The 12,336-nt window shown below is 32.0% G+C and overlaps 1 protein-coding gene and 1 long non-coding RNA gene across 2 annotated transcripts; one reads left to right on the top strand and one right to left on the bottom strand.

The window, feature by feature from the left end:
* The first annotated feature begins 6,234 nt into the window (after nt 1-6,234).
* On the top strand, nt 6,235-6,752 carry LOC123894798. The gene is made up of 2 exons (XR_006803920.1): nt 6,235-6,396; nt 6,485-6,752. It is a non-coding gene; the product is annotated as an uncharacterized LOC123894798 (long non-coding RNA).
* Nucleotides 6,753-9,976: 3,224 nt separating this feature from the next.
* Nucleotides 9,977-11,819, bottom strand: LOC123894797 (transcription factor bHLH51). The gene is made up of 2 exons (XM_045944872.1): nt 11,303-11,819; nt 9,977-10,482 (listed from the first exon to the last, which is right to left on the bottom strand). The coding sequence occupies exons 1-2, from the start codon at nt 11,609-11,611 to the stop codon at nt 10,009-10,011; spliced, it is 783 nt and encodes a 260-aa protein (XP_045800828.1). The 5' UTR covers nt 11,612-11,819; the 3' UTR covers nt 9,977-10,008.
* Nucleotides 11,820-12,336: the final 517 nt, after the last annotated feature.

Below are 12,336 nucleotides of genomic sequence, written 5' to 3'. Positions count from 1 at the left end.
GAATTCATCAATAATCCACGTCTATGAAACTTCATCAACAAACTCACAAATAAAGTTTATCAATTAAATACATTAACTAACACATTAATTTAGTTTCATTCATATATTCATCACCATCATCTTTTCAATATAACGAACAAAACACCAACTCAAACAAATCATCTCACAAAAATTGACTAGATTCACACCACAATTTACCATGACTATAACCCATTATCATAGTATCCCATAACCCCCAAAACTCACATAAATGGATTCATATGTTTAGTTCTCATTAATCCTAACTCAGTGTACTCAAATTAACAACAAAACAACAACCAATTCATGAAATTATCAATCAAAATTCATACTTTCAATTTATTCAAACATAACAACTTCAACAGTTCAAGCATGAATTTTTATTGTATAAATCACTACTAAATAATAACAACAACATGAATTATTAATGAGAAAGCATAAAAACATAATCTCTACTCATGGGTTTTCTCAAAAAAAACCCTCTCCTAAGGAGAATCATAGAATACTTGGGAAAGAGAAGCTTAGCTACTCCTTTATTCTATAACTCAATCCTACTTAAAAACATAAACTTCCCTTACCTTTAGTAAAGAAAATGGAGCATGGCAATGGTTCTTGAAGCTCCATCATGTTCTTGCCTCTTTCCCTCTTTTTCTCCCCAAATATATGGTGTAATCAGAACTCGATTTCTTCCACCTCAGACCTTGTTTCAACGATCCGAACGGTCAAAAGTTGGCCTCAGATATTGTGAACCTACCCCCAACATTTGAAGGAAATCCAACGGTTAACGAATTGGGAATCGAAGTTTTTGCGAGGCTGCTGTGTTGAAAACGAGATTTGCATTCCTCTTTTCTTTCTCTTCAACTTTCACCAAAACCCTTCTCTTAACTTCTCTCTCTACCTCTTTCTCTCATAAATAAGTCCAAAACCTCTAATTATTTATTTTCTCCCATAACTAACTCCTAAATTATACTACTATCTAATTTAATCTCAAACCACAATAATTACACAAGACATAAAAACACACTTAACATGCCAAAATCAATTTAAAATTCATAAACACATAAGCACATAATTAGACATCATCTAATAAATCAAATATGCCTAAAATATTCCTAATTAAAATTCGGGGCGTTACATCAAACATTTTGAATATCAAGATTGTGACGAGATAGTATTGAACAAATACACATCATATCATTGGCCTCAAACATTTTGAATAGAAACATACACATTCCAATTTTGTTCGTAATCATAGGCACTACAAATTTGACTCGAAATCTTAACAGCCAACTTTTGCAAATTGGGTGCTTCAGTTCCATAAGTTTTTCACCATTGATCTAGAATAATACATGTAATCAAATTAAATAAAATGTTGTAAAATACATAAACATTGTACTAAAACACCTAAGGATTATGAACTAATTTTATCTGGCAACATATTTTTCAATGACATCCAAAAGGATAGTTGTGGTGAACTTGTGGTTTTCATATTATGGATTGAATCTACAAGATGGATTTAACCAATAACCCGCAACATGGTGAAGTTTGTGCATCCCAACGGTTATCCAAGATCATCAAATAAGGTTATACATACAGCTTAATTCTTTTAAAACCTCTTCTCAATCTCCTATCTTGCTTTATACATAGCTCAATAGAGATAGCTCATCTCAGGTTTATCTTCACTATCAACAATACACAACGTACAAGTGGTTATATGATTTTCACTATATGTCAGCACACGTAGACCAAAAATTTGAGTCTGAGTCACATTCCACAAATTGCTTTGCCTTGACATCTTCGAAATAAGTTGTGGTTGACCATTCTTTGGATGTTACGTTGGCTCTTAGTGCATATTAATGAGCCAAAATACTTTACAAGGCAATGAAATTAGTTGCAAAGTATGTTAGAGTAGGACGAAGTATTTCTCTTCCACCTGTATTTTGCTTCATTAAATACAATGCAAAACAATGATTATATATGAATTTAGTAACTTTTGAAGCATGTGACACCGTCTCACTTACATCCTCTAATTTTCTCATGTCGCTACATTAAATTCATACAATGTGTTGCACGAGGAGACTAATACGACTTAAGAAACTCCTCTTCCAACAACTTTTCAGCAACAACATAATTCATAGCATTATTTGTGATGATTTAAACAATATTTTCAAGACCATCTCTTCCACTACTTGTACTACCCAATATCTCTCCACACCACCATATCTGTTGCAAAAGAAAAATAACACTATCAATACCATGCAATGCAATTATTACTATTTTGCTCAACAGACCTATTATGCACACACATTTGCTCTCTCACTCTCATTAGTATGTAACAACCAAAAACAAAAGTTCACTCACTCTAATTCACATAAAATCAACCGACATTATATTTTGTTTTGCATCATCATTTATTCATTCACTACCATTTCTTTCATTCTCTAACAAACCGGTACTTTCCTCTCTCTCTCTCTCTCTCTCTCTCTCTCTCTCTCTCTCTCTCACTTACACACACATATTTTCTTCCATTTTTCTACTTTCTTCCACTTTTTTTCCCTATTATTCAACACATATTTTTCAAAAAAAGCATAATACACATTTTTCTACTATTGGTTTAGTTTTTTTGGTTACAGTTTAGTTCTAATTTGAATGTAGTATTGTTACTAAAATTCTGATATACCATATGCTCTAACCTAACTTCTTTATTTTGTGCAGGATCTTCATTGGAGCCATCTAAGGTTTGTAATTTCTTGAATCTTGAGTAAGAGATCTGGAAAAAGGTTTTTAATCTAACACTACACACTTTTTTTTCCTTCCAGGAACACATCTCTCACACATTAAAATAAAAACTCACTCACTACGTACTAATACTATTATACAAATTCATTCATTCTAACACATTCTCAATATTCTACTACGCGTACATTCTTCTTCTTCCTCTCTCTCTCTCTCTCTCACACACACACACACACACATTTTCTTCCATTTTTCTTTCTTCTTCTTCAACATATCTTTTCCAAAAATGCATCATACACATTTTTCTACTACAGTTTAGTTCTAATTTGAATGTAGTATTGTTACTAACATTGAATCGGTGTTAAAAAGAAAGGGACTAGTCTAACATTGAAGAAGTTTAGTATCGTTAGTTAGTAATATTTGATTTACCATATGCTCTAATCTAACATTTTCGTTTTTGCGGGATCTTAAGAAATTCAATGGAACCATATAAGGTTACTAATCTAACTTGGAGCTATCTAAGATTTGTAATTAATTCAAATTAATGCGTGAGAGTTTTTGTGCATCAAACCTTGGTCGAGCAATGGTTGCTAAAAACATGACTTTTGGTATGAAATTCTTACTTTTACAAGTTCGAATCAGATCTTATTCGTCTAGGAGCAAGTAAAAGTTCTTACACTTTCCTTTCATTTGAAGCCAATTTTCATCAATATGAATGGTGTTATACATTTGTACAAAGGTTTAAATGTTCCATCAAGGGTAAAACATAAAAACAATATAATTTTTTACAAGATTCACATAAGTTAGAAATTTCTTAATATGCGTAAATGTGACATATATTGTGGTACGGAGGGAGTATATGTTAAACAAACCAAGATTTATGTGATAGAAGAAACATAAACACTAAACAAATATAATTCATTTTGAATAGAAACAAAAGTTATGAATTATATGCTATATAAAATAAACAAACATAAGCACTATAAATCATTCTGAATAGAAACATACACATTCCAATTTTGTTCGTAACCATAGGCACTACAAGTTTGACTCGAAATATGAGCAGCCAACTTTTGCAAATTGGGTGCTTCAGTTCCATAAGTTTTCCTACCATTGATCTAGAATAATACATGTAATTAATGAAATTAAATAAAACGTTTTAAAATACCTAAACATTGTACTAAAATACCTAAGGATTATCAACTAATTTTACCTGGCAACATATTTTTCAATGACATCCAAAAGGATAGTTGTGGTGAACTTGTGGTTTTCATATTATCGATTGAATCTACAAGATGGATTTAACCAATAACCAACAACATGAAGATTTTTGTGAAGTTGTGCATCACAACGGTTATCCAAGATCATCAAATAAGACTCTACATTCAGCTTATTACTTTTAAAACCTCTTCTCAATCTTCTATATTGCTTTGTACATAGCTCAGTTGAGATAGCCCATATCAGGTTTATCTTCACTATCTACAATACGCAACGTATAAGTGGCTATGTGATTTTCACTATGTCAGCACATGTAAACCTAAAAATCGAGTCTAAGTCACGTTCCACAAATTGCTTTGCCTTGACATCTTCGGAATAGTTGTGGTTGTCCATTCATTGGATGTTACCTTGGCTCTTAGTGCATATTACTGGGCCAAAATACTTTGCAAAGCAATTAAATTGGTGGTAAAGTAGGTTGGAGTAGGACGAAGTATTTCTCTTCCACTTGTATTTTGCTTCATCAAATACAATGCAAAACAATGATTATATATAAATTTGGTAACTTTTGAAGCATGTGACACCGTCTCACTTACATTCTCTAATTTTCTCATGTCTTGCTACATTAAATTAATACATTGTGTTGCACAAGGAGACTAATACAACTTAGGAAAATCCTCTTCCAACAACTTTCCAACAACAACATAATTCATAGCATTATCCGTGATGATTTAAACAATATTTTCAGGGCCATCATATAACACTACGAGAAGCAATTCTTCTGCATATTGATCGGTCCACTCATCTACCATAAAAGCACAACCTGTATATTTCAAATAGAACGATATTGCTCTATATGTATCTTCATATAATCAACCCACTTATTTAACAAATTACACGAATGAAATGCATTATAGCAACTTTATATCTAGCACCCATGCAACAAAGAGCAGTAACTATACCAATTCGTGGGTCTGTTTGTACTCGCAATTCACCCCCTCTGCAGTAAATGAGTCATTTTCAACCACATGTGAAATTTTTCTTTTCTTGCTCCGTTAATCAAAATTTTGTTTCACTCGAAAACGAATTTATGCAGGCACGTTCTTGCATTGAACATCCCCTACTACTCGAGCCAAGTGTCTTGGAGTTGTTTGAAAATGAACTTTGAAGTTAATTTCTCAATGAGCTTAATTGCAAAAAAAAAAAAAACAATGTTATTTACCATCTCCATAAAAAAATTATTGTCAAAATGAATCTACATAGGGTGTAAATAGTAGTTCTTCTTTTTTTTTTTCTTTCTCGCGTTGGGTTTCCATGGGCTAAAAAATAAAACTCAATCTATTATATTTTTTAGAGTTGGGTAACTCATTTGGTAGCTAATGTGAAATTTTTAGAGGGGTTGGAGTTTGAATCCTGAATTCTTTCTACAGTTATATGGCCCGTTTGGATTAGCTTATTTTTGATCTTATGCAATTTTTATATATTATTATAAGTTTGTCAAGGAAGTTTATGATAATAGCTTATAAATATACAATTTTCACTAATGTGAACTTATAAAATAACATAAACACAATTTATGTTGCATAAGCTGTTTGCATAAGCTCAAAAATAAACTAATCCAAACGGGGCTATAGTGTCTGATTCTAACCACTAGGTTACCGAAAAAAAAAATACTGTCTCAATGAACCTATAGAGGGTGTGAATAGTAATTCATTTTTCTAGAGTTGGTGAGTCCACGGGCTCAAAAATAAAGCCCAACCCATTGAAATTTATATGGTATAGATCATCCATAATTTTTTTAGTGTCTGATTCTAACCACTAAGTTTATATGCTATAGATCATCCATAATTTTTTTAGTGTCTGATTCTAACCACTAAGTTTATATGGTATAGATCATCCATAATTTTTTTAAAATTTTTTGAAAATCATTTGATATGTTATTGAGACCCATCAAGATTTACGTTATTTAATAAACCATTAATCTTGATGTATCTCAATAACATATCAAATGATTTTCAATTTTTCTAAGGATGATCTAGATGATATAAACTTTCAATCCAACGGTGGATTATGTAAAATTCGTATTCGTTATAATGTTATTCATGACTGGTCCACCATAGACCACTTTATGAAGTGGTCCATATTAGAATTTACCCCTGATTCTAACCACTAGGTTACCGGGAAAAAAAATACTGTCTCAATGAACCTATAGAGGGTCTGAATAGTAATTGATTTTTCTAGAGTTGGTGAGTCCACGGGCTAAAAAATAAAGCCCAACCCATTCTATTTTCTAGGGTTTACGAGTCACTATAAAATCCCGAAACCCATCTTGACTCTCTTCCTAATCGCAGTTACTTCTGCCCAGTCTCATCTAGGGTTTTTTCTCAACAAAGTTCTCTTCCGTTTTCAACAACCATGAGAGCCAAGGTTAGATCCTTTACTATCTCGTTTTGTTTTCTCATTCTTTTATTGTTGTAGTGTTTTTGGTTTAATTGTAATTTTCTGCTTTGTGCAGTGGAAGAAGAAGCGTATGAGGAGATTGAAGAGGAAGCGCCGAAAGATGAGACAGAGATCTAAGTAGTGTGTGTTTTCAGACATCATTGATCGATCTTAGTTTTGTTTTTCCTTTCCTTGTTGTTTTTTAAATCAGACCTAAGAGAGTAGTATCGGATTTTCTCTCTCGTTTTGCTGTTATGATATTTTGTTTTTGTATTAACTCAATGATATTGTTCTTTATGGAATTCAGTAGTTTTAATATTTGAATGGTTTATGATCTTTTGATATTTTCATGCCTAGTTTTGCTATTTTTTTCATGTCGTGTGGTTTTATCGTATTCCGTATGTTGTTACATTTTGAAGCTGTGAAATGTGTTACGTTTTGCAACCTATTAGTAGAAATCATGTTGTAACAAGTATATTTGCCATATCATGTAGAAATCATTGTAAACAATTTGATTTAGAAGTTTGGGTAATTTTGTTGAAGGTAATTTTGTTGATTTATGAATTTGAAATAGTTTCATATTAATAACAATGCAATTCCTCAGGTTTGAGATTCAGATTAGCTGAATGCTATATTGAATAGATTTTAATTGGGATTATGCGAAAGCGGTTCTTTATTGGGAGGGATGGATCATCTTTTTCTGCTGTTTTCCCATTGTTTGTTGATCTTATTATTTGAGTTGTGTCATCACTGAATCTTGTGTTGATTTTTATTTGGCAACACTGTTGGCGCTAGAATTGATTAGAAATAATCTAGAGTTTCTCTCCATTTATATGGATGATTATATTCTAATGTATTATCTTACGCAATTCTATTCTAATAACCTTTACTTGTTTGAAATGAGACATTCATGTTGCAATTTCCTATTATTATTGGAAAGAGTTTAATTGTTGTGCACCGTTGGTGTAAAGATTCGTTAAGGTTGAAAATTGTTTTTACATATATTTAGATTGTTTTATGGACCGTAGGATGTGCAAAAGTATTTGTTAATTATGATCAAATCAATAACCAAACAGGCTCATATTTTATATACCATGTAATAACAAAATTTGTAGAACGAATCACCAATTCACTTAGTTTAATCAGATTCACGGACTCAGTTCTCAAATCAGAATTCGACTTTGAAAATCTATTCAACTTGCCACTTGCTTCTCCATATTTTGCTTCTCCCAAACTCTTCTAAAAACACATTTCAAAATCTCATGCTATGCCCATAACGAAATCTCTTTCCAAATCTAATTGTTCTTCACCTTGATTGCTCCTTGAGGAAGAACGTGAAGAAGTTAAGAGTTGTGATGATTCGATGACACTGAGTTGTTTAAAACTATGATTTCTAATTCAATGATGGCTATGAATACTTGTGGTTGAAGTTTAAAGTGAAAAACTCTTCAAATGACTATTGGTTAAAATTGTTGATACTGTGAAGTTTGTTGAAGGGAAAGAGAATAAAGAAATTTGTTGAAGAGGAAGAGAAAAAGCTGGTCTTTGAGAATAAGAAGGTTGTTCAAGTAATCAAACTGGTTTTCAATCCATTTCGAACCACACATGAATAAAGCAATTTTTTATGCTCTAAATCTAAATACCATATGCAACGAAGTGGTGGACTTTCTTCACTTTTCCAACAATCCTTTTCCAACCTCTTTGTCCTGTGCTGCTGTGATTTGTTGGAAAGAGTTTTGAGCGGTCTTAACTACTTCTAGAGGAAGGTTAACATGGTTCAATGATCTTGCGGTGATACAATGTGTGCAGGCAATTCATCACAGGGATGCAGTGATGGGATTAGCCCCAAGGTTGTGCAATGTTAGGTTTTCAATTTCAAATTTGATTTTACAAGTTTTGTCTAAAGAGGATTTGATGAATTTCGCCGCTAACAAAGTGAGTCTCTACGCACTCAAGTTCCTTTACCGAAAGAGAAATAGTATTTGAACATCTAGTTTTTGACAACTTTCTCTCTCATACTCACATTATATTCTTATTCTCTCTCTCTATTGTTTTTGCCCAATAAGAATTGGGGAAAAGAAATGTGTCCCAAAGTTGTCAAAAATGATGTTCAAATAACATTTCTCTGAATTATACTATTAGCAATGTTGATGTGTTCATGTTCATGTCATTTTTTTTTTTTTTTTTATAAGAAAAGTGTATTGTTCATTACCAGCATCATGATCATCATCTTCATTTTAAATGTTGTTTTCTTGCAGCAACTTCACAAGTCACAACACAAGATCTAACAACACATACTTGATGCAGAAAAGTAGAAAATTGTAGGTTAGAATTTGTGGGCTAACATATCAAATATCATTACACCCTTTTACCATTTGAGTTATTCTTTTGAGACTTTCAAACTAGTACGCTAAAGACCCTAGTGACCATCATCCTATTCTTTTAATCTTATTATTATCTTCTTATTTGAATGTTGTCATTGAAATATGGTACACTACTAATATTTATATACAAACGAATATCCAAAAATTTATCATTATTTTATTTTGCTAAACCATATTTACAATGATTTCATGTGCAATAATAAATGGATAAATAGCTTATTCATGCTGTGAGAATATTTCTTTTTTGATTCATGATTTTAAGTGGTCGATATAGTAGATTATAATTGAGACCAGCAATCCCCAGTCCCCTAGTTCTGCCACATTACAAATCATGCCACTTTATACCGTCAGAAATCAGCGACTTCATGCGGTCAGCAACTTTATGACCGTACGATAAAAATTGAATGGTCTTGATTTAATCATGAAAATTAAATATTAAACAAAAATTAAAAATTGACTTTAAATAGGAACCGTCCGATCTTAGTCGGACGGTCCTAATGATCTAACTGCTGCCAACTGCACAAAGCAGTGGCTGCACTTAATCCAAATCGAATATTGACAACTCTAATTTACTAACATTTGTCTATCTAACAAAAAAACTTTCAGACACTAAAGTAGTTGTTTACTCAATTTAATACCTTTTGGTAAGTTAGTCATTGTATTGCTTATCCAATAATCCAGTTGACTGGCTACTTAGCTTTGTCCAATTGGTAAGAATTCAGCTCAATTCAACATGAATTCTAATCCCACCGCAGGTGCGATCTCATTTGTGGGATGACATATAAATACTTTTGTCGATATCGTTTGATACTTAAAACTTTTTTAGACCATGGTGAATTATTTAGACCCAACTCGCCTAAACTTTTTTATTAAAAAAAGACAATCAATTAATAGAATCTAAACTAAAGTCTCTTGGCTGCTTTTCCATTTGGAAGCAGCAAGTGATCACACACCTAATTTCTTTACTTTTTGCATATGCTTTTCTTTCAACTTCCCACTTTAACTTTGCTTTTGCCTTAATTGATGGTACAAAAGCAATATTTCATCTCATTAATGAACAAACTATATATCCTTTTTGGTAATAGAACAAACTAAATATATGATAGGTATATAATAAATATTAAAAAATGAAGCAAAAAATTGCCCCCACAAAATTAAATTACCCTCCTAATAAAAAAAAGGAGTGAATATAAAATAATTTTTTTGCAACAAATTACTATACAAAATGAGAAGGCAAGAAAAACCTTTGCCTCTTACTTCTAGTAGGACAATTAGATACCATTGATGATGAAGCAATTTTTGTCACAGCTGATTTAAGGGACTGTTTAAGAGTATTAATGCAAACATTTTCTTCACTATCCTTAGAACAAAGTATTAATATACTTTTGATTCTTCCACCAACACTTGCTATGTCAGCTTTAACTGTTGTGAGTCTTAAACCTTTGAGGACTTGGATTAATTCGGAGAAAAGTTCCGGTCGATCGTCGCAACAAACAGAAGCTTTGATGATGATATTGTTTTTGAATTTGTTTAGTTTGTTATTGTTGGTTTCATCTTCAACATGGTTGTAGTCTATTGATACTTCATCAATTTCAGTTGGAACTGTTATGACTTTGCTAACATCCATTGCTTTTCGCTTTAGATCTTTTACTTGATCTATCACACTCCCTAGTAAAGCTGCCTTGTCCATCTGCAAGTATACAAATGTTAATACTATGCACGTCACAGTTGTGTCGAGACTCGAGATCCTTAATATTGTGAAAAATTGCAGTCAAATACAGCTAGTAGAGCCGTAATTGCAGTTGCAGAGACCTATGAAACACTAACACGGATGCATACGGCTAGTAGAGCCGTAATTGCAGTTGCAAATACCTATGAAGCACTAAGGCAGATACAGACACTAAACACGTAGACACCAAATATAATTTCAGAAAATGAATGTAATTAATCGTAACCACGTGTGTGTTGGTACTGTGTTGGTGTCACATATTGGACACACCTTCAATCTGAAAGATCGATGTTATCTTGATGCTGCGGCCACAGGCGCAGTCAAGACCATTTCTTTAAAACTTGATGTTATGCATTTAATGCAAGTTTCATTCTAAATTCTCTACTCAATAAGAGGGGAAGTGAAAATTAATTTATGATGACTTTGCTAAGAAATTGATTCCAAATTGTACATACTTCAAAGCACAATTGAAATTACCACTAAGTATATGTTTAGAATTACAATTAATTTAACACAATTAGAGTGACACCGAGATTTTGTTAAATAAAAAAATTGTAAAAATCACGGTAGCACACCATGATTCTGTCAAACTCAAAATTGAATGCAACATTTTATCACTAAGTTTTCCCTAATTAAGTGAATTCCACATTCTTGCATGAAATATGAAACAAATTCTAAGGTTAAAATGGCTAAAAATACACTAGTAATACTCTACATAATTAAATTAAATGTGTGACACCACACATGAAAGAAAAAAACAAAACAAAATTGGTTTAATTACCTTATCAGACTTAGGAATAAGTTTTCTAAGATTAGCAAGTTGAGTATTAATCCTATCTCTGCGTCTTTTCTCAGCTTGACTATGACTCTTAGAAGCACTTACAGCTCTATCTTCTAAACTTTCTTCAATAGGTAAAGGCCATGAATGAAACTCACTATATTGAAAAGAACCAGAAGAAGAGTCAGAAACATTATGAGGAAGAATTTGTGTTGGAAACTGTGAATGATCATCACAACTGTATTGAGACCAATGCTTATGTTGCTGCTGTTGTTGCTGCCACTCAGAAGAATCATTGTTGTAGTTTTCCATAATCTCATCAAAATGGAAACAATTATTATTATTTATTCTTCTAAACTAAACTTTCTTCAATGCTTTTCTTTATGAGGTTTTTATTGTGTTATCTAAAGAAACTGTTTGTTGCACTATGCATTGATAATAATGAGTGACCCTTCTTCTTATCTTGATAGTGATTGGTGTGATAAGCAATTACCTTTGATTAGTCAAAATGAAAATCGATTTTGGACTTATGTTACTGTCAATTCAATGAGAAATTTATTTTTTCTATCTAATAAGTATAAATGAACTTAATTGGACTTTATATGAGGAGAGGAGAGGAGGGGAGATAAAGAGCAAAAGAACAAGAATGAGGTGGCTTGTCCTCTCATCATATAATCAACTTATAGTGTACGGAGTTAATTGATTATCTTCATGTGGTTTAACTCAACCTTCAATGTTGGATTAATCTTTAATAGTAGTATTATTAATCTCAACTATTAGATTAATTTTTATTTATTTTAACTGAATTAAGAGCGTCTAAACATCAAGGAGAATGATGGACATTCCAACTATGTTGGCACCCCAGTTATTTCATGTCTATAGCTCATATATATAATATATAAAAATAAAAAAAGATATATAAAAGGGAGACCAGACCATTACACAAAAAAAAAGACGGTGAAAGCTAAGAGAAACGATAATAATGGAGACCTAGCTTATCCCTTAAAAACTCACCATTAATAGTAACACACATGGGG

The sequence above is a fragment of the Trifolium pratense genome, linkage group LG7 (assembly GCF_020283565.1).
Source record: "Trifolium pratense cultivar HEN17-A07 linkage group LG7, ARS_RC_1.1, whole genome shotgun sequence".
Lineage (NCBI taxonomy): Eukaryota > Viridiplantae > Streptophyta > Magnoliopsida > Fabales > Fabaceae > Trifolium > Trifolium pratense.
This window is presented reverse-complemented; position numbering and strand designations above follow the sequence as displayed.

Coding starts and splice junctions, on each gene's coding strand:
- LOC123894797 (XM_045944872.1), bottom strand. CDS start 11,611: ATGGAAAACTACAACAATGATTCTTCTGAGTGGCAGCAACAACAGCAG. Junction 10,483..11,302: donor TTATTCCTAAGTCTGATAAG/GTAATTAAACCA, acceptor GTATACTTGCAG/ATGGACAAGGCAGCTTTACT.